The 23,308-nt window shown below is 45.8% G+C and overlaps 1 protein-coding gene across 1 annotated transcript in view; it reads left to right on the forward strand.

Moving 5' to 3' along the window:
• The window catches only part of LOC113406841 (microtubule-associated tumor suppressor candidate 2-like), a 296,281-nt gene that overhangs the window by 182,055 nt on the left and 90,918 nt on the right, over positions 1-23,308 (forward strand). The window contains exons 5-6 of the mRNA XM_026653622.1: positions 6,429-6,527; positions 17,800-18,011. Of these exons, the coding sequence (XP_026509407.1) occupies positions 6,429-6,527; positions 17,800-18,011 (311 nt within the window). The remainder of the gene's footprint in view (positions 1-6,428; positions 6,528-17,799; positions 18,012-23,308) is intronic.

The raw sequence follows: 23,308 nt of genomic DNA on the forward strand, positions 1-23,308 counted from the left end.
GCTGCCATGCTTTGTTATGCAATGATTCCAGACTACGTGCTACTGGCCTGGCGTGGTAAAGTGTCCTACCATGGCGGACGGGATAAGGCAGCCCTCCCCAGAAACCTTTTGCAAAGGCTTTGGGATTACATGAAGGAGAGCTTTCTAGAGATGTCCCTGGAGGATTTCCGCTCCATCCCCATACACGTTAACAGACTTTTCCAGTAGCTGTACTGGCCGCGATTGCCAGGGCAAATTAATCATTAATCATTAAACACGCTTGTTTTTAAACCATGTGTAATTTTTGCAAAGGTACACTCACCAGAGGTCCCCTGTGTGCCCTCAGGGTCTTGGGTCAGTTCGGGGGTTACTGTTTCCAGGTCCAGGGTGACAAACATATCCTGGCTGTTGGGGTAACTGGTTTCTCCGCTTCCTTGCTGCTGTGAGCTATCTATGTTCTCTCCATCCTCATCTTCCTCGTCCGCCGAACCCGCTTCCCCGTTTGCAGAGAGGGACTCATAGAACACGCTTGGGCTAGTGGTGGCTGCACCCCCTAGAATGGCATGCAGCTCCGCGTAGTAGCGGCATGTTTGCGGCTCTGCCCCGGACCTTCCGTTTGCGTCTCTGACTTTGTGGTAGGCTTGCCTTAGCTCCTTAATTTTCACGCGGCACTGCCGCGCGTCCCTGTTATGGCCTCTGTCCTTCATGGCCTTGGAGATCTTTTCTAATGTTTTGCCGTTTCTTTTACTGTTTCGGAGTTCGGCGAGCACTGCTTCATCTCCCCAGATGGCGATCAGATCCCGTACCTCCCGCTCGGTCCAGGCTGGAGCTCTTCTGCGATCCTGGGACTGGGACTGGGACTCCATCATGGTTACCTGTGCTGATGGGCTCTGCATGGTCACCTGTGCTCTCCACGCTGAGCAAACAGGAAATGAAATTCAAACGTTCGCGGGGCTTTTCCTGTCTACCTGGCCAGTGCATCTGAGATGAGAGTGCTGTCCAGAGCGGTCACAATGAAGCACTGTGGGATAGCTCCCGGAGGCCAGTAATGTCGAATTCCGTCCACACTAGCCCAATTCCGACCCCCTAAGGTCGATTTTATCGCTAATCCCCTTGTCGAGGTGGTGTTAGGAAACCGGTTTAAAGGGCCCTTTAAGTCGACAGAAAGGGCTTCGTAGTGTAAACGTGTCCAGGCTTAAGTCGATTTAACGCTGCTAAAGTCGACCTAAACTCGTAGTGTAGACCAGGCCTCAGTATCTCCACAGGCTCTCTCTGGGTGTTGTCTGCTTGACTCACAAGTGCCTCTTGTTCCTTTGGATCACTTGTCCCCCTTTTGTATGATCTGGGTGTCACTGTGCCCCTCACAACTCCTTTAGTTCACTCCTTCTGGTGTCTCTCTAATGGCTGGATCCTCACAGGAGTGCCTGGCTCAAGGGCCAGTAGGTCCTTGGCTGACCCGTCATACTCTAGTGCCTGCTTTCTCTGATTGTTGGCCATCTCCTCTTAGCGGTATCACCATCCTTCTGGCTGCAACAGGTGTCCCTTCATTGGTTAGCAGGGCTTTGATCCTCTGTCCCTTTGTCCCATCTGTGCCTGTGCTGGACTGGTTTGGCACCCCTGGAATGGGATATTCCTGTGGTCCAAGAATGCTAACAAGGGGTCAGAACCAGAAGAAACAGCTTTGATTAACCGTCTCTTAGCTGTTTTCACAGCTGATTCCACTTTACCAATACTTTGCAGTATGCTGTGGAGGAGGCGTGGTAGTCAAACTCCCATTTGCATGCAAAATCCATGAATTCTTCTGAGGCAAACTGGGGTCCGTTTTCAGTGAGTACAGTGTCTGGAATGCCGTAACTCACAAAGTGGGCCTTCAGTTTGCCAGTCACTGACTTGCTTCTTGTATCAGGCAGAACATGGACCTCCAAAACCTTTGAATAATAGCCCACTATAATTAAGTACTGCTTTTTCATGTTAGGTAAATAAGTCTGTTCCCATCTTTTGCCATGGTTGGGTGGGCAGCTCATGTGGTAAGAGTCTCTTTCTGCTGGTGCCTATGACACGGCTGGCAGATGTCATACTCTTCTATCAAGGAGTGGAATTGTGTATTCATTCCAGGCCAGTAAACACTAACTTGAGCCCATCTAAGAACCTGCCAATGCCCAGCTGTGAGGCAGGTATTTTTTGCATGACATCCTTATGTAATGAGTCAGGAACAACAGCTCTCTGTCCTCTAAATATAATTCCATCCTGCACACTCAGCTCCTTCTTGTAGTGGCTTTTGCCTTCTGGCCTCTCTGCTGGTATCACTGGCTTGACTGACTTAGTTGGATGGCCGTAGCCTCTTTGATTTCCATCAGCTTTGCTGTTGAAACTGGGAGATTGAATCTATTAATATGCTGGACTGTATCCTTATCCCTTTCCCGCAACTGGCTGATGCTGGGTATATATGTCCTGCTAAGGGTGTCAGCTAACACCAGTAATCATCCTGGATAATATCTATTCTCTAACTGGTAGTGCTGGAGATGCATCAACACGTGCTGCAATCTCTTTGGAGTCGTAAGAAGAGGCTTTGCCATGACTGTCTCTAGGGGGTTGTGGTCTTATTGCAGCACTGTTATTGAGTGACCACAGGTGTACTGATAGAATCACTCCACTCCAAAAACCCAGAAGCTCTTTTTCCATTTAAGTGTACCCCTGTTCAGTTTCTGACAAGGCTCTATTGGCATATGCGACCGGCTTGTGATGAATTAAACAAACCCTGCACCAGCCTGGGAAGGGAACAAACCCTGCACCAGCCTGGGAAGGGAACAGGCAGTTGAGCTCCCCAGCTCCCAAGGAGAGGGCTGACAGCCAAAAGGAGAACACAGATCCCCTGGGCTAAGAAGGGGAAAGAGACTGAGATTTGTACTAGCAGGGCCGGCTCTGGCTTTTTTGCCGCCCCAGGCAAAACACCCCCCGGCGCCCGGGGGGGGGGGGGCGGGGGGGGGAGGGCAGCCACAGTGCTGGGGGGAGGGCGGCGAGCCCAGCCGTGGCCCCACTCTCCCCGGCGGCTGGAGCGCCGTGCCGCTCCCCTCCAGGTGCCGCCCCAAGCACAAGCTTGGTGGGCTGGTGCCTGGAGCCGGCCCTGTGTACTAGAGACCCAGAGGACTCTGGGATGGACTGGGATACCGCCAGCACTGTCTGAAGTAAGAGAGGCCAATATCCTCATAGACTTTAAGCTCAGAAGGGACCATCATGATCATCTAGTCTGACCTCCTGCACATTGCAGGCCACCAAACCTCAAGATGAAGCTGCCTACAGGTTTTCTTTCTTTTCCTTTATGCTTTTATTTAACCTCGTTTGCTGACTGGGGGAAACTGAGAGGGGAAAAAACACTGAGAAGGTCTCAGCCAGAGGGTTGAGCAGTGACCTCACTAGACTCATACACCCTGCAGTGTCCACCGGGATGGGGGCAACTGGACCTGCACACGTGTGCTCCCCCGTATCTCATGAAGGGGGTGCTTTGCCATGGATAGATTTATGACATGGCTGTTTGCGGAAAAAGCACTACATCCAGCCTTTTCTCTGATGTACCACACAGGAGTGTCCGTGGCTCTCCTGACTGGTAGTATTACAAGACAGGGGCATCTGTATTCATTTATTTCAACGTGTCAAATGCTTGCTGTTGGGGACCTGTCCAGTCCTACTCAACATCCTGCCTTGTGAGCTGACATATGGGTTCTGTTGCTGCAGCCAATTGTGGACAGAACTTGGACATAACATTTATCGTTCCTATGAAGCACTGTATCCCTTTCACGTCTGCTGGAGTTGGCATGTCTCTGACTGCCTTGATCTTATTGGGATCTGCTTTCAGTCCCTCTGCTGTGAGCAGATGTCCAGTGTGTGTCACTGGATACTGTTTCAGTTGCGTTTTTTTTTTCTAGGTTGAGTTTTATGTTCTTGTCCCTACATCGCTGTAGAAAACCTTGTAGTTTTCTGTCATGGTCTCGTTCAGCTTCTGTATCATTGCTCCCTTCACCTGTAATGAGGATATCATTTGTAATTACTTTCACCCCAGCCAATCTTTGGGCGAGTCTTCTCTGGTACACCTCTGGTATTGGGCATATGCCCAGCAGCATTTGCAGCCATCTGTAGCGACCAAATGGTGTTGCAAAGGTTATAAGCATGGTGGACTCTTAATCCAGGCTTATGTACCAAAACCCATTCCCTCACATCACAGACCATAAAAATTCTGGCTTTGGAAAGTTCTGGTAAGATGTCGTCAATTGTGGGCTGTGGATAGTGGACTCCCCCTTTTGCTTCTTGCACTGCAGCTATACAATTCTGATGCTGCACCCATATCAGATCCATGTCTTGTATGGCTGTAAGAGGAGTCTGTAGTGCTTACCATCCACCACCACAAATTGCAGTTGGTGTGGTCTGTGTTTTTTGGGGTTAGTTACTAGGAGATCATAATTTCCTGTGGGCTGCATTATGCTCTCATTGTACGTTATTTGAGTGCACCAGCTCATGTAATAGGAGTGTTTGAGCCAATTCACCCTGAGGAATCACATTGCAGGAGGCCCTACTATCCAGCTGAAATCGCATAGGGCGTTTTCCTGTTAACATTGTTGCATGCATGGAGGTTGGTATTGTCTCTTGTTGCTTTCCTGTCATGACAGCCTGAATCTGATATGCTCTTGGATTCAAGGAGAATAAAGCTGACATCTGACATGCCATCCCCCTCTGGTACAGATCTGACTGAATCTTTCTGGGACTTTCCTCTGCTCATGCACAAACTACTAAAGTGGTTCAAATTGCCACATTCCTTGCAATGCTGTCCTAGTGCGGGGCACTTCTCCTTTACCTGCTCATGTTGTCTCCCATAGTACATGCAGATCTCACTGCCTGTACTTCTGGGGGTGTTGTGCCTCCTCATGCTTTCATCCTTTCTCTCAAGGCATCCACTGCACGCCCCATGGCTTAGCACCTAATGTGAGATTGTCTTCCTGGAGCAGCTGCTACTGCACATGGTGATCCCAAGCGCCACAGACTGTCCTGTCCCAAATCAAGGAGTCTGTCAAGTCCCCAAAATTGCATGTAGCAGCTAGTGTGTGTAAGGCTGCAGCATAGGGGTCTATCCCCTCCACTTTATATTGGTCGCCAGTGAAAAACCTGTGCCGCTCCACGGTTTTGTTCTACTTTGGGGAGTACTCATTCCCCAGGGCTCCAAGGAGTTCTGTGATGCTTGAGGCAGTGGCGAGCTGCAGATTTTTCTGCCTTGGTACCCAGTAAGGTAAGGTAACAGTTTTACTTCTGTGCTGGTGTCCTCCTGCATGGCCAGATCCATGTACCGCTCAAACTCCTCCATCTACTGGGTCCATCCCTGGGCTAGGTTTGTGTCTTCCAAATCCAGGGCTCCGGGCGCCTTCAGACACAGTTCCATGGCTCACGCTGCCAGCTGCTGCACTGCAGAGAACTCACAGCTCAGATGCTGCCGCCATGTTTCACTCACAAAGCGTGACGCTGAATGCAGTTTAAATTGAACACGTGAAACTTTATTAAACCCTGGGGACTCTGTGTACCTATGGCTGAGTTGCTTCCATCCTAACTGCCCCGTGTTCCCAGTTCCACTGGTTCCCCTCAATAACAGTCCCTCCAGGGAACATGAGCTCTCTGATTCCAGTTCCACTGATCATGATACTGGCTTTGCTCTTAGCTCCGCTTTGGAGCTCATTTTGTGCAGTTCACATGGCATAACAGTGCATTCCATAGCAGGGCCCAATTCATACTCTGATCGGAGGCTCTTTATTTCAAACCTGTGTTTGTATTTGAAATTTTTTCCCAGTAGTCTGATCAATAACAAGGGAAACTTTAGTTTAGAGATGGCCTTGAGCTTTCAGGAGAGAGCGCCACTGTGCACCAAGGTGCCCAGCTAGATGAGTGAGACAACCGTGTGCTCACCCTGTCAGGACTCAGAAAGTAAATGCCTGTTGGTAAGAATAGGTAAAAGCATCTCACAAATAACATGGTGCTGTAAACCAGAATAGACATCAGGTGCCAGATTTTTTAAGGATGTATGTGTGCATGAGTGATGTACACCGCGTGCAGAAGGCCAGAGGATCTGCATAGTGTGCATGACCTTGTGCTGGCCCTCATTAGTGTGGTGAATTTCACCCCTATTTGCATGTGCAGAGTTCCATATTTGCAGAGGCGCACGGTCAGTTAAGTGTCTAACTGGCCATGTGCTCACTGAAATACCCAGTTGGCACACAGCATCCTGATATCTTCATGCATGCAATAGGCATATGTGATTGTCCACATGCAAAGGCATATGCAAAGCTTTCAATATCTGGCCCCAAAGTAATATTGAAAAAATATTTGTGTTTTGCCATGCTGTTACACTTTTTAGAGGCATGCTTCTGTGTGATGGCAAATCAAGTAAAGATTGGGTTTCTTTTTTAAAGCAGGTTTGAAGAAAGAAGTACAAAAAGATCAAGATGCAAATAAACCCACAGTGTCATCCCCTAAGAGATTAGCAGTATCAGCCACCAAGCTCCATTCACCAGGTATTTATAAACCGCCGGAGCACTCTTTTGAGGGAAGATTTAAACTTGTCGAATTTGCAGCTCTTGTTAATAGACAAACATCTGAGACCCACTGTTGTTAAAAGAAGATCGGTTGTGTCCAAGTCTCATTAATCAGGCAATGAGTGCAGGAGGTTTCATCATAGCAAAGCATGAAGTGAACAGTCTTATGTTCTCCCTGGTAGTAAAGTAAAACCATCTGTCTTCCAAAACAGAGTCATTGCTGTTCAATGTTTAAGGGTACAAGGATCATTTTAAAAAATCTTTATTATTTTTACATTTAAAAAAAAAGAAAACAAATATAGTGACCGAAAACCTCATGTAATACAATCACCAACAGTAACAGTACACCACTTGATATCTAAGGTCACTGATGTGCAGAAGTGTTACATTTCCTAGGTTATTTCTGTAGATAACTGGGAAAGAGATGATCTTTAGAAATAACCTTCAGACAGCTATAGCAACACTGTCAACTTAAAAATTAATGTTGTAAACAAACACATTTCTTTACTAGTGTTACCAATAAAACCTTAGATTCTTTATAGCTAAAATATTTTTAAAAAATCCAGAGTACTTCTTACTAATTATGCTCTTTGGGCCAGATTTACACATGTATTTAGGCACCTAAAGAGGCAGATAGGTGCCGTAAATCTATCCCTTTGGGCCTGAGACAAACACCACTGAAATCATGAGCCCATTGACTTCAGTGGGCTTTGGATCAGGCCCTTTGACTTTTCAGGTCAGACCTTTAAAATCACTGAAGTTAGTTTCACTTTCAGCTTCTCAGTGTTACCGTATTTGGGTTAAGAAGAGTTCAAGGAGAACATTATGTTTTATAACTCTAAATTAATAAACAAAAGAGCATGTATCCCTTCTTCAGATGCCTGGGTTAAAAGATGAGCATTCAAGCTGTTTTGGATCATGTGGAGTCAGGGAGTGAGTTCTAGAGGGAAGGGCATCTTCATGAAGAAAGCCAGGCCAGCAGCCCCCTCTTATTTATACCAAGGGGGCTCCAGTTTAAGCACCTTGCTGGTTGCAGCTGTGGCACCATGGCAGAGGGAGAGCTGGTTAAAAACAATTGTTTCCGTTAGAATTGTAAAAGAAATCACAGGAACATTTCTGTTGGCTTTGTACAGCTGCCGGGTTTTACAAAGGCCTACATTTCCAAAAATGACTAATCATTTTCAATGCCTTAATTTTTGGGTGCCCAGCTTGAAACAGCTTAAAGGGCCTTGATTTGCATAAAGGGCTGAGCATTTGCCCTCTGATGATCTGGTCCTTTTAGAGTGTCTCAGGTTGGGGGCCTCCAAAATGAATGTACCCTAAAATCATCAGTCACTTTTGAAAATTTGGGCCTAAATCAAAATCTAAATGAAGTCTAAGTTTCTTCAGTGGCCCTTTGCTTTCTTTAAACAAAAATCATAAAATAAAATAAAATAAATAATGACAAAGGAAAATTGTACTGCAAATAAAGTAGTTTTCTATGACAGCATTCTGAAAACTTGCCAAACTATTCAAATTAGCTAGGTAATGTGCTGTGGAAAATTGCTATTCATAGTATAATACGTTTATTTTCCTTCTATTATTGTACTATTCAAATACACCACCCCACACCCCACCCCCGACTGTTGTTTTTTGGCTGTCACATAAACCCCTATTGCTGCCACAGAAGGAGGGATTATCTGGTTTGTTTTAGCAATGGATCTGACCTTCAGAGTTTGGATCAATATCTGGATCTGGATTTCCCCAAAGCTCTTGTGAGAGTGTTTTTTAAGAGTTCAACATTTCTGGACCTATCTGATCTATCACTATAAACCTGATCCTGCAATTTGATCTGTGGAGGACTTTGCACAGACACAGGGGTCCACCCACATGAATGTGACTGAAGGATTAGAGCCCTTGTCTCTATTTTAGTCATTTCTAATGTGCCTATCACTGTGGTAGCTAACATTGTCCAATTTGCTTATTATCAGCCTCCTCAAAATTACTTCTTCACTTTCTTTATCTAAATCCTGGAAACTAGAGACAAAAATGTATTAGCTCATGTACCATATCTAAATCTTCATGGATTGTATTAAATATCACTAGGTATTTGTTACAATATTTTATTTCAAACAGTTAATTAGAAAAAAAAATGCTAAAAATTTTGAAGCTATCAATGATTCCAAATGATTTCCGAGTACAGTGGGTGTGGTCCTGCTTTTCCACAGCACCCCATATTCTAATTGACAAGTGGAAGCAGGATCAGGGCCAGCATCGTCGGTGTATTTCCCATCCTGTGCAGAGCAACAGAACAGAAACACCAGTGGGCAGCAAAAGTTTAGTGAGCTGCTTTTCAAACCCAGAGGAACTGAGAAGTTCAGATTTATCCCTGAGGAAAATATCAGTTTAATTTACAAGGACAACTTCTGCCATTGACAAGGACAACTTAGAGATGGACACACTTCAAATGTTAGAAGGCAGGGGAAATCTAGAATGGAATTAAACAATTTGATAGTTTGTGTTAATTTAATCTTGACTGATTTCAAGGTGATTTTTTTTCTCTTTGCGTTTATGACTTTTGTTGCATCACCATCACCATGGTGTCTAAGCAGTGAAAGACTTTTGTATCAAAAAGACAGACAAACACTTACGGTGGTTATTAAATATTTTGTATTGTGGTAGCATCTACAGGCCCAGTCAGGAAGGAGCTACATTATGTTAGGTGCCGTACAGTCGTACAGGAAGACACTTCCCTTTACTGAAGTCAGTCTAAATAGAGAAGACAAATAGTAGTGAGGGAAATGGGACCAAATGATGAGTGTCATAGTTGAGCCTGACTGAGAAGTGATCATCTATTTTACTGTTAGAGAGTTTTCTGTAGCACTATAGTATTTAAGTGCTGCATCATAATTAGGGCCCTACCAAATTCATGTCATGAAAAATGCCTCATGGACCATGAAATCTGATCTCCCCCACGAAATCTGGCTATTGTAGGGGAGGGGGGATTCTACCATGCACCGAGCTCCAGCTGCTAGTTCCAGACAGGCTGGGGAGGGATGGGACTTCCTCTTCCCCTGCCAGGGTTGCTCCCGGGGGGTCAGATCACCTCCAGGAACTTTCCTGGCTGCAGGAAGCTCCACGGCTGCTGGCTGGGAGCCCAGCTTTGAAGGCAGTGCAGCCACAGAGCTTCCTGTAGCCAGGAGGAGGTTCCCAGAGGTGGGTCTGACTGGCCCCGGGAGCGGCCCCTGCAGGGGAAGAGGAAGTTCCGGCCCTCCCCATAGAATCATAGACTATCAGGCATAGGCGTGCGCAGCCCATTTCATTAGGGTGTGCACCCAGGGAGCCCCACCCTGCCCTAGTTCCGCCCTCACCCGCCCCCATCCACTCCCTCCTACTTCCCGCCCCCGACTTCCCCCCTCAGAACCCCCAACCCCCCTGCTCCTTGTCCCCTGACTACCCCCTCCTGGGACCCCTGCCCCTAACTGCCCCCCAGGATCCCACCCCCTACCTAAGCCTCCCTGTTCCTTGTCCCCTGACTGCCCCCCAGGACCCTACCCCCTACCTGTCCCCTGACTGCCCCGACAATTATCCACACCCCCGCCCCCAGACATACCCCCAGGACTTCCACGCCTATCCAAACACTCCCCACCCCCTGACAGGACCCCCAGAACTCCCAACCCATACAACCCCTCTGCTCCCTGCCTCCCCAACCCCTCTCCACACTCCTGCCTCCTGACAGCCCCTCCCAGAATTCCTGACTCATCCCACCCCCCCCAGCTCCTTGTCCCCTGACCACTCCCTCCAGAGACCCCCCCCACTAACTGCCCCCCCAGGACCCTCCTTGCTCCCTGTCCCCTGACCCCTATCCACCCCCTGCCCCCTGAGAGACCCCAGGACTCCCATGCCCCATCCAATCCCCCCTGCTCCCTGACTGCCCCCTCCAGAGACCCCCCGCCCCTAACCACCACCCCCTGGGATCCCACCCCCATCCAACCCACCCTGTCCCCTGACTGCCCCCACCCCTTATCCAACCCCCCGGCCCTGTACCCCTTACCATGAGATGAGGCTCCTAGCCTCCTCGCAGAGCCAAACACTGCCCCGCAGGAGTGCGCAGCCCAGCCCCTAGAGCGCTGCGTGCGCGGCGGCATGGCTCCAGGGGAGGGGGAAAGGTGGGGGAGGGGCCGGCGGCTTGCTGCGCTCAGCCGAGCATTCCAGCCCGGGAGCGCGGACCCCCCAGCTTGCCGCACCGGGAGAGTGGAGCCATTTGCCCACCCCTGCAATAGGGTGTGCCTGGGCACACAGGGCACACCCCGTGCGCACGCCTATGCTATCACGGTTGGAAGGGATCTCAGGAGGTCATCCAGTCCAACCCCCTGCTCAAAGCAGGACCAATCCCCAACTAAATCATCCCAGCCAGGGCTTTGTCAAGCCTGACCTTAAAAACCTCTAAGGAAGGAGATTCCACCACCTCCCTAGATAACCCATTCCAGTGCTTCACCACCCTCCTAGTGAAAAAGTTTTTCCTAATATCCAACCTAAACCTCCCCCACTGCAACTTGAGACCATTACTCCTTGTTCTGTCATCTGGTACCACTGAGAACAGTCTAGATCCATCCTCTTTGGAACCCCCTTTCAAGTAGTTGAAAGCAGTTATCAAATCCCCCCTCATTCTTCTCTTCTGCAGACGAAACAATCCCAGTTCCCTCAGCCTCTCCTCATAAGTCATGTGTTCCAGCCCCCTAATCATTTTTGTTGCCCTCTGCTGGACTCTTTCCAATTTTTCCACATCCTTCTTGTAGTGTGGGGCCCAAAACTGGGCACAGTACTCCAGATGAGGCCTCACCAATGTTGAATAGACGGAAATGATCACGTCCCTCTATCTGCTGGCAATGCCCCTACTTATGCAGCCCAAAATGCGGTTAGCCTTCTTGGCAACAAGGGCACACTGTTGACTCATATCCAACTTCTCGTCCACTGTAACCCCTAGGTCCTTTTCTGCAGAACTGCTGCCTAGCCATTCGGTCCCTAGTCTGTAGCAATGCATGGGATTCTTCCGTCCTAAGTGTAGGACTCTGCACTTATCCTTGTTGAACCTCATCAGATTTCTTTTGGCCCAATCCTCTAATTTGTCTAGGTCCCTCTGTATCCTATCCCTACCCTCCAGCGTATCTACCACTCTTCCCAGTTTAGTGTCATCTGCAAACTTGCTGAGGGTGCAGTTCACGCCAACAAAACCGGCCGCAGGACCGACTCTTGGGGCACTCTGCATGATACCGGCTGCCAACTAGACATGGAGCGTTAATCACTACCCGTTGAGGCTGACGATCTAGCCAGCTTTCTATCCACCTTATAGTCCATTCATCCAGCCCATACTTCTTTAACTTGCCGGCAAGAATACTGTGGGAGACCATATCAAAAGCTTTGCTAAAGTCAAGGAATAACACATCCACTGCTTTCCCCTCATCCACAGGGCCAGTTATCTCCTCATAGAAGGCAATTAGGTTAGTCAGGCATGACTTGCTCTTGGTGAATCCATGTTGACTGTTCCTCATCACTTTCCTCTCGTCTAAGTGCTTCAGAATTGATTCCTTGAGGACCTGCTCCATGATTTTTCCAGGGACTGAGGTGAGGCTGACTGGCCTGTAGTTCCCCAGATCCTTCTCCTTCCCTTTTTTAAAGATGGGCACTGCATTAGCCTTTTTTCAGTCTTCCAGGACCTCCCCCGATCACCATGAGTTTTCAAAGATAATGGCCAATGGCTCTGCAATCTCACCTGCCAACTCTTTTAGCACCCTCGGATGCAGCACATCCGGCCCCATGGGACTTGTGCTCATCCAGCTTTTCTAAATAGTCCCGAACCACTTCTTTCTCCACAGAGGGCTGGTCACCTCCTCCCCATGCTGTGCTGCCCAGTGCAGCAGTCTGGGAGCTGACCTTGTTTGTGAAGACAGAGGCAAAAAAAGCATTGAGTGCATTAGCTTTTTCTACATCCTCTGTCACTAGGTTACCTCCCTCATTCAGTAAGGGGCCCACACTTTCCTTGACTTTCTTCTTGTTGATAATGTACCTGAAAAAACCCTTCTTGTTACTCTTAACATCTCTTGCTAGCTGCAACTCCAAGTGTGATTTGGCCTTCCTGATTTCACTCCTGCATGCCTGAGCAATATTTTTATACTCCTCCCTGGTCATTTGTCCAATTTTCCACCTCTTGTAAGCTTCTTTTTTGTGTTTAAGATCAGCAAGGATTTCACTGTTAAGCCAAGCTGGTCGCCTGCCATATTTACTATTCTTTCTACACATCAGGATGGTTTGTTCCTGCAACCTCAATAAGGATTCTTTAAAATACAGCCAGCTCTCCTGGACTCCTTTGCCCCTCATGTTATTCTCCCAGGGGATCCTGCCCATCAGTTCCCTGAGGGAGTCAAAGTCTGCTTTTCTGAAGTCCAGGGTCCGTATTCTGCTGCTCTCCTTTCTTCCTTGTGTCAGGATCCTGAACTCGACCATCTCATGGTCACTGCCTCCCAGGTTCCCATCCACTTTTGCTTCCCCTACTAATTCTTCCCGGTTTGTGAGCAGCAGGTCAAGAAGAGCTCTGTCTCTAGTTGGTTCCTCCAGCACTTGCACCAGGAAATTGTCTCCTAGACTTTCCAAAAACTTCCTGGATTGTCTGTGCACTGCTATATTGCTCTCCCAGCAGATATCAGGGTGATTGAGGTCTCCCATGAGAACCAGGCCCTGCGATCTATTAACTTCTGTTAGTTGCCGGAAGAAAGCCTCGTCCACCTCATCCCCCTGGTCTGGTGATCTATAGCAGACTCCCACCACGACATCACCCTTGTTGCTCACACTTCTAAACTTAATCCAGAGACTCTCAGGTTTTTCTTCAGTTTCATACCAGAGCTCTGAGCAGTCATGCTGCTCTCTTACATACAGTGCAACTCCCCCACCTTTTCTGCCCTGCCTGTCCTTCCTGAACAGTTTATATCCATCCATGACAGTACTCCAGTCATGTGAATTATCCCACCAAGTCTCTGTTATTCCAATCACATCACTCCCCAGCCCCACCGGACTAGCAGCTGGTGCACTAGTGCACAGTAGAAGGCCCTACTGGGGTGCCCCCAGCACTGTCCCGGCTCCGGGCCCAGTGCTTGGGAGTTAAAGGAACCTTGGGCTGGCTGTGGGCAGGACCATGGTGCCCTCCGGACCATGGAGCCCCTGGGCATTGCCCACCTGTAAGGCCAACCCTGCCCCCCCCCAAAGTGATGACCTCCCCATACCCTGAGACCCTCACTTCTGTGCTGCTGCTGGCAGTGGAACTGGCTTTAGAGCTGGGTGCCCGGCCAGTAGCTGCTGCGGTTCAGCTGCCCAGCTCTGAAGGCAGCACCCCTGCCAGCAACAGTGCAGAAGTAAGGGTGGCAATCCTGCGATCCCCCCCCTACAACTCCATTTTGGGTTCGGACCCCCCCACAGTTACAATACCATGAAATTTCAGATGTAAACATCTGAAACTGTGAAATTGACTATTTTAAAAATCCTATGACCATGAAATTGACCAAAATAGACTGTGAATTTCATAGGGCCCTAATCATAATGTACTCAATTATGAAATGTTGCAAAATCTGGCCTCCTTTGCAGCCACATGTTGTGGACACAATTAATCATGAATGCTGGTTTTTGTTTTTTTGTTTTTGTAGCTGTCATTTAAGTCATTTGCAATTCTAAGAACCTGACTGCACACTCAAATAGGGTACTTAAGCATTTACAATATCTGAATCGTACCTGCAAATACTTGTGGGTCCCAAAAGGTCAATGCTGGCCCATTAAACTGTGTAATGTCACTGGTGTGTAGACTGGTTGTCCTACAAAAATTACAGGTATTTTCTGTTGCCATATTGCCAGAAATGAGGTCAGTGAATTCCCTGAGAATTGAAGTTCATGCAGCATTTGTGTTAAAATTCTGTTTGTTCTTCTTGGCAGTTGTGTGAAATGTAAGCTCACTCATTTGTAACATCAGTTCAGAGTTCTGCATCGCTGTATGAGAGAGCTATTTATTCCTTTGTGATTGAGTTAGATTTGTCTTTTCAATGTAATAGCTACAGAAATAAGGATTCTTTTCTGTCACACTTAGTGGTGAAGGATAGTTGGAGATGAATGTCCCATTTTTATTTTTACATTTGGCAGGGCCATGTAATCTCCTTCCCTTTTCAGCCTTCCCTCACAAACGCTTATTCCCTTTTTAGTTTTCCCTTTCACGAATACACACACCCTTCTTCACCTTTCCCTTCCATCCACACTCACGGCATGCACATGCGCGCACACACAGAAGTCTCTCTCTTCACCTCTGCCTTCCTCTAACACACACACACACACACACACACACACACACACACACACACACTCTCATTTTGGGTATGGTACATAGGCCAAGTCTATCCTCTACTGGAGCACCTATTAACAAGGCATCTGACACTTTTCTTCTCTCCCTGTTGCTGAATATAGCCCCTGGGACTAAGGTTCTGGGACCAGTGAGGAAAGTTCAACCAATGAGACCCAAGGAGAGATTTAAACTAAATAAGCCTGTAGGAGCTAAAATGTTCCAGCACAGTGCGCAGGAGGGAGCTAAAAAATATAAAGAGATCAGAGATGAAGATGGAAGACAGTGTTAAAATCCATGCAAGGTGTTGCCCAGTAGAACACAAAGTGTTTGGTGAGGAAGCTTCTTAATAAAAATATGAAGCCAGTGCAAATTTCCAAAGTGATGAAGCCAACACCTCAGGAACATCACCTTTCCTCGTTTCTTCAGTGTGACTGAGTAATAACACCTAGGGAAATGATATATGCTAGTCAAGTATCAGAGCAGGATTTGGAATATGACCATATCTTACGGAGCATATAAAGTGGCTCCAGTATGACTGACAGTTTAGACAGAGGCGGAGGCTAGGGACTATCAGGTCAACATACACACAATAAGGCCCTATCTGCTCTATAACTATTAACAAGTCTTACAACCCAATAAAAAGATGTAGTGTAGACAGGACTTACTTTTGTCCGTGGAATTTCATTAAAGCCATGGACTGTCTAGGGTTTTAACATGTTTATTGGGACACAGAAGTCCCAGCCATTGTACATTGTAAATTGTAACTGTTTTGCAACTGGGTTCCTGCCTGGACTCTGTTATAGCTGTAGATGGGATCTAAAAAATGGTTTATGTATATTCAAAACCAGTGAACCCCAGCAGGGTTTTGTTTTCAGGGAGAGACAACTCAAACCCACAGCAGTCCGATTTGTGGAATGGTGGTAGAAACTTTCTCCAGTGTAAAGTCTCCGGAGGGCAGACTAGCCGTAGCTCAGAAAAATGCATCAATGTTTTCAAAAGGCTCAAAGCAGACCTGAACCCATGACAAGCCAGTGGTGCTCTAACCCCCACCTGCAGCTTGCTGGTTATGAGTTTTGCCAGGGCTGTTGTCACTGTGGCTGACTCCCTTAGCCCTTCCCATAGCGACAGCATCAGGAAGCTGCTAATGTTGCACAGGGATAATAGAAACTTCCATAAGCACTATATTTCCAAGTTGATGTTTTTTATATAGACCTGAAAAGTAATTCCTGTGGGTTCTGGTGAGTCAGTCAATCAATGGAGAGTTAATTATAACTTCAGGAGGTGGAAGTTTTAAGTTCTGCTCTAAAAAGTAACTGTAAAAATAGCATATTGGGGGTTCTGTATGGCTTGTGTCTCAGTGACTCCAGAGCAGCTTTTCAAACTGCCAATCCTGCAAACTCATCCTCAGCACTGCTAGTCAGACTAGTTTATGTCTTCCTCACACATCATCACCAGGTGTAAAAGTTCTACAGCTGAACAGGCTATCAGTGATGGCTATGCAATCTTATTTTCTTTATACTGCTTCCTCAGTGTCACACGTGCAACTCCGTTGTCCTCAGTTGGGTTGCACAACTGTAAGTGATTGGTCCTGTAATTGGAATTTGTTCACATATCTGTTGATGAGGCACAAAAATGAATAGAATCCAGCTTGCTGTCGATTGGCTGCACTGGCATAGCAGGGTTAACAGGAGCACAACTCTCTGGCAAAATACAGTCAGTGTTGCAGCCCTTGGGGGTTGTGAGTGTCACTAAATGCTCGTGCAATTTAGAGCAGCCCCAAAGCTGCTCTAAATTGCACCAAAGGCTGAATTGGCCATCACCCTGTTCAGAGGAGGAGCAGAAAGGTGAAGTAAAGCTACCTTTAGGTACACCAATCAATTCTCTAGCACACCTGAGGTTTGGGTCCTCTGTCTCCATTCCTGTGCTTAGTCCACTGGATCCCTGTTTCCATGAATTCATTCTTTTAAAGGCAGAATCTCTTCCTGTTCCTCCTCCTCCTTTTCCAATCTCTAGCTACATGCACCCTGAATCAGAATTCAGAAAGCCACTGACCTGTGAGTTTGATTACCTGTGTGCCAGATAGCATAGAAAGTACAGTATTCAGAGAAGAAGACTACCTTAAATCCATACTCACAAAACAGTTTCACAACAAGTGAGCAAACATACATGACAATCACCCTAATTCTTGTTTAGCTTTCCTAGAAGGATATGACATTTTTCTGACAGACCATGCCTTTCCTGTTGATTCTGTGCCCGTCTTAGCTTGTATGTAACTGGAGAAGGTACAGAATACTAAGAAGGGGCACAGGTTTGTTAATGAGAGGAGGACCATTGGGCCCAGTCCTGCAGTGACACCTCCTGCGAGGTGCTGAATGCCCTCAACTATCATTGCATCAGTGGGAGCTCAAGGTGCTCACCACCACACAGGACACACTTAGGGTATGTCTGCACTGCCAGCTGACTCGGGCTTGCGGGGCTTGGACTAAGGGGCTGTTTAACTGTGGTGTAGATGTTCAGGCTTGGGCTGGAAGCTGGGCTCTAGGATCCTGCAAGGGGGGAGGGTCCAGTACTTGGACTCCAGCCTGAGCATCTACACCGCTGTTAAAGGGCCCCTTAGCCCAAGCCCCACAAGCCCATGTCAGCTGGCATGGACCAGCTGTGGGTGTCTAATTGCAGTATAGATGCACCCTTAACTTCTTGAAGGATCAATCCCAAAGGAGTAACTTGTGCTTTGATGTGCCTGCACTTTTTACAAGTAAAATCACTGGAAAGCTTGTGTGAATGCAGCAGGCTATTTTTTTAGTAGAGTTCCAGGAGCCTTCAAAGCATGAGAGGTTGTGTCACTGCATATAGAGTAACTGATTATGGTTTTGGTTTTTTTATTTCATCTTGTAGGACACCCTAAACAAAGGGCAGCTGTTCCAAGGAATGGATTTTCCACCAAGGCAGATCTGCAGACTCGAGAGACTGAACGGCAGTTCATCCAGCAGCTGAAGGAAAAGTGTGACAAGCAGTCCAGGCAATTCAGCTGTATTCAAGAGGAACTTAAAAGAGCCAGTCGTGGCTTCGAGGTCTTCGCTATAACAACACAGCATTTCTTTTGTAAGGTAAGTGCACCCCATTAGAAAGCATTTGTGAGGGTGTTTAATGCTGTGTCTGAATGCTAGTCATCTACACGAGCTACTCATTACTCCAGCCCCATTTTAACTCTGCTCTTAGGAGCCAAGTGTATAATTTCATTGTAACGGTTGCTATGAGAAGGGTATTATAATTAGATACCACGTAGCTGGGAATCGAAGATCGGTGCATTGAGATAGAGGAGAGTGCTGTAACTGATGCCTTTGTAATGAAGGTGGAGGGGATTTAGAATGGATTTAAGGATATAAGACATGCAGAAATAAAAGGTGCCAGCCATCTGTACATTAGCGCTGGAATGGACAACTTCACTAAAATTGTGACAGCTGCAAGAAAGGTGCAAACTGGTCATAGACTTAATCTTTCAAAGTGTGGCAGAGGGAGGAAAAGAGACTTTCCTACTATACCTGTGCACTCCCCATTTACCACAGGCTGGGTAATACTGACTTGTCACCAAATTACAGTGATCACTCTTATAAATCTGTCAATTCCCTTAGATACATGAAATAATGATGCCTCAGTATTTGCAGTATCCCTTATAGCAGGAACAGACTAATTATAAAATCATATCTGTTTACCAAATGCAGGACAACATTGGGAAGGCTTAAAGAGAAACCACGGTATTCTTGAAGGATTTTAATTATCACTTGCCTCAAAAGCCGCTTGCTCTAGGATATGAGGCCAGATTCACCAGTCTGTTCTGTTTGCTTTGTACCCCTCCAGGTGAAGCCGGGTTTGTGACTGCTTTGTGTTGCTGGAGCAGTGCAAAACAGACAGTGATCTCAGTGGATCTGGCCTGGGATTTCTGTAACATCCCAGAACTGTCAGCAGGGCCCGCTCTAGACACCAGCGTTCCAAGCATGTGCTTGGGGCGGCACTTCTCAAAGGGCAGCATTCCGGGTTTTTTTGTTTGTTTGTTGTTGTTTTTTGCTTCGGCGGCAGCACTCCGGCTTTTATTTATTTTATTTTTTATTTTTTTTTGCTTGGGGCGGCAAAAAACCTGGAGCCGGCCCTGAGTGTCAGTTTGTCTCTAAGTTTGGAACAGCCAATACTATACTTTTGGCACTGAGTGGGGGGGAAAAGAGCCCAGCTTTAAACCTTCTAAAACAATTCAGAAACGCTTTACATGCTTTTTTATGTTTGGTTTGTGGTTTTGATGGGGCAGGAGAGAGCTGCCTTTGAGGTGGCACCAGAAGCTCTGCCTTGTTCCCAAGTAGGAGTTGATCTAGCAGGCTGGCTGGGGAGTCTGAATGAGGGGAAAAGAAATTGTGTGACAGGAGGATTTTATGAAACACTAAATATTTAAAATATTTTTCTGAGGGTTTCTTTTTCCTTTATCTTTTTTTTCCAGTCTTGAGACTTCAGGGCATTTTTGAAGCTCTTTTCTGAGCTGACTGTGGAGTGTCCTTGATTAAAAGCAGAGGGAAATACAAAAGAGTGCAGCAGTGCCTGCATAGCTTTGTCTATGTTCTATCTACTGGAGAGGGATTTCTCTTCTTGTGCATCATTCACAACTTGCTACAGGGATTCTACAAAATATGGGTGCATGTATAGTAGCAGACAAAGAGAGAGAATATATATTTATGCTGTTGCTTTTGTGCTGTTGTGTTAGAAATCAGGTAGATGGGCAACAGATCTAATTTTCTGTGCATGGCAACTTCATGAACAGCATTAGTAACAGAGCTACAAAGCCACCTGGACACAACTATTAATTTGTTCTATTATGGAAGTGTGGTATTGGAAGGGAGCTGTAGCATGGCTCGGGATTTGGTTAAAACTTGTTTAGGTCCCATCCACAGTGCAAGGTGGAACAGTTTTGAAATTGTTTTCCCATTAAAATAATTTAGGGTAACATTTTTAAAGCAGCTAAGTTACTTTGGCGCATAGACACCTACGACTCATTGAATTTCAATGGGACTTAGACTTTTAAGTCAGTTAGAATCTTTTGAAAATGTGACCTTTGGGTGTTTTTCTGTGCTTGGTCTCTATTCCAAGGTGATTTTTTGTTGTTGTTGAAAGTTTGAGCAAAATCAGTCCTGCTGCTTTTGAGTGAGGGAAGTGTGAAAACAAAACAAAACCCTTTTCACGTTAAAAAAAGTATATTGTGACTGGTTTTGTTGGTTTAAAAGATGGCTACAGGCAAAATGGTTGAGAGTTGAGTTAAATTTCAATTTGGCAGGGGAATAGTCCTCATTAAGGAGAGAGACATGGCTTTGTTCCTGAAGAATTTAGTTTTAATTTGTACAAGCGATGAGTGCTTGAAAATTTCATGCTCTGCATGCATGGTGATGTCCTGCTAAGCTCGCAGAGGGCCTGATCCATCACCCATTGAAATTATTGGGAATCTAAATGTGCATGTAAGGAACAATGTACTGTATACAAGTAAAACGTTAACTTTTCTGCTGTGCCTCAGAGTTGCTCCCACCTGGTTCAGATAAATGTCCAGATTTTGGGGAAAATCCAGGATCTTATAAAAGATTCTCTCCCCTCTCCCTACTGTTGCTCTATTCTCAGACAAAATGCTCCCTTGGGTTGAGGAATATACAAAGGCCTGGGAGCCAGTTCCTGAATTCCAGTCTCACCTCTTTCACGAACAAACCTTCTATAGGGCTTGACTGTGCACCTGTTACTCAAGTTGAGTAGTAGTCACCATTGGGAGTAGTCCCATTAATTTCAATGGTACTAACTGCACAATTGCTGCTGTTAAGGCTAGATGCTGCAGTTTGCACACAGCCCTGCATTGGGGATGGTATAGAACTGCATCACCTCACGGGTGGGAAGCACCAGAATAGATCATGTGCGAGGAGGCATCCTACAAGTTCCCCAAGGCGCTAGTCCTATCCTACAGGACAGTAGACAGGACAGGGCCATGGTCACTTCCTCCCTATCTTTCGGTAATTTGCTCACTGAAGGGATGAGCAGTCCCTGCTTATGGTGATGGCTATTGTGATTAAGCCTTTGTGCAGCCATGCAAAGGAAGAGGCAAGGTTTCTTGCTTGCTTTCACACTAACATTTGTGCAGATCTGGCCCTTACCAAGGTAAAGATCTCCCTCAGACAAAAACCATAGAGTTAATTTAGTTACATGGCAGTATTCTATTTCTCCTTTAGATAAAGGCTGTATTGCAGTATGTACACCCACAGGGACAGAGTTAAGGTTACATGTGCAACCTTAACTTTGGTATGTCCTAGCTTTTAAGTGACTAACCTTGCAACTTTAAAGTTGCATGAGCTTTTTCCATTTAATTTATACTAATATGCCTCGGCAGCCATTCTGAGAGAAATGTGACCATTCAGTAATATCTCAGAACTAATGTTCCTTTCTCCTCCTCCACTGAAAATATTCTTAAAAAAAAAAAAAAGGATTAAGAACTGATGTAAAACTAATAAGTACCAAGGAATTTGAAGCACATAGTAATGCTTACTATATACCCATCAAATTGCAACTAAAACAGACCGCCACCTTGTTATCTAGAAGGATAGATAATCAAATGCGGTGCTGTCTCAGTCAGAGAGCAAAGGAAAATGAAAGCAGTGGTTCTTACACAGGCCATTAGCCAGTTATGAAGGGTAATGATTGCTATGCCTGTGGACAGCTGTATTTTAATTAATTATTAGTTAGCAGATTAATTAGCTATGGTCAAATTTTGCCCTCAGATATATATGCATAACTCCTATTGACTTCAGTGGGAATTTTAAACTTATCTGAAACAGGACAGTTCTTGCTTAATGTTTCATATTCATAATGCTTAATTCTATCCTCAGCTTATGTGCTGAGGATGCCAGCTGTGATGGTGTATTACGTGCAGTGAAGAAACTGTCCACGGGGAATTGAACTAAGATCATCAAGTCATTTCACACAATACAATATAAACAGCATTCGGTGACTTTGGTCACTACTGACCTCCACCAGCTAGATTAGCCTGATAATCAATGACATTTCTGGCCCAGTTTCAAGTCCTGTGTTAAATAAAGCCAAAGGATTTTCTTGTGTTGCAGTTTGCCTGTTAGAAGTGGCAATAGTGCCATCTACAGGAGAGTAGCCCCAAGTGACATGTTTTGGAAAGAATCCCTTATTTAAATAAAGAGTAGACGAACTATATCTAAATATTTCTATCGTATTTATAGATAGCTTTTTCTGCTGAACACTAGCATGGCCACACCACTCCAGTGCATTGGGCTACTCTGTGATAATGGCATCACTTCCTCTTCTGCCAGTTCCAGCTTAGATGTAAGTTTGAAAAACAGTGAAGATACCTTGTTAACAAGCTCCTGATTCTTTGGGTAAATGAGGAGTTTATGTAAGTAGGTACAGAGCTTCCCAACCTTTCTCAAAGAAAATTGTTGCAAGAAATTGCTCTTTATATAAAGTGTAGGGATGTTATTATTGGAACATCCATTTCACTGAGGAGCGGACATTTCTTTGTATTCCAGTTAGGAACAAAACATGAACATTTTGAAATTGACTAAAAGAAAGTTCCAAAAAAAGTTCCATTTCATTTCAATTATGACTTTTAAAAATTGAACATTCTGTCATAATGTATACTATAATACAAAATAAAACCTTGCTAAACAAAGAGTCATTTTGAAAAGAAAAATCTAAGTGTTTTGGAACTTTTACCCCCCCCCAAAATTTCAGCAAAATCAATATGATTTCATGAAGCATTTCAATTTCAGCAGAACTGCATTCTCTGATGGAAAATGGGTCCATTAAAGATTTTCCAGCCAGCTCTAATTATTATTATTTATTTATACATTGTCATAAATATTAATGGAGCTTTACAGAGAAAGCTTTATACCTAAGGAGGGATATGTGTGCATTTGCAGTCCCCTAGGTGTTCCTTGTAGTGCTGACAGGGAAATACAGGGATACTGCAAATACTAAGGTAACCAGATCAAAGGCAAAACTGGTATATTAATAAGGGTGGCCATTGTGTGAGTGTATATATAAAATACTTCATTTATCGATCTTTGAATCAGATAAGTAGTCATAGACAGGAAACTTTTGCTGTGTCCAGAGAAATATAACAAAGCCAAGGAAAGTGACCCCAGTGGCCTAATGGATAAGGCATTGGCCTCCTAAGCCAGAGATTGTGGGCCCAAGTCCCATATGGGGTGAACAGCTACATTCTTTATGGAGGAGGGATAGCCCAGTGGTTTGAACATTGGCCTGCTAAAGCCAGGGTTGTGAGTTCAATCCTTCAGGAGGCCATTTAGAGATCTGGGGCAAAAATCTGTCTGGGGATTGGTCCTGCTCTGAGTAGGGGGGG

This window comes from Terrapene carolina, unplaced genomic scaffold, assembly GCF_002925995.2.
Source record: "Terrapene carolina triunguis isolate 2854851 unplaced genomic scaffold, T_m_triunguis-2.0 Scaffold141, whole genome shotgun sequence".
Taxonomy (NCBI): Eukaryota; Metazoa; Chordata; order Testudines; family Emydidae; genus Terrapene; species Terrapene triunguis.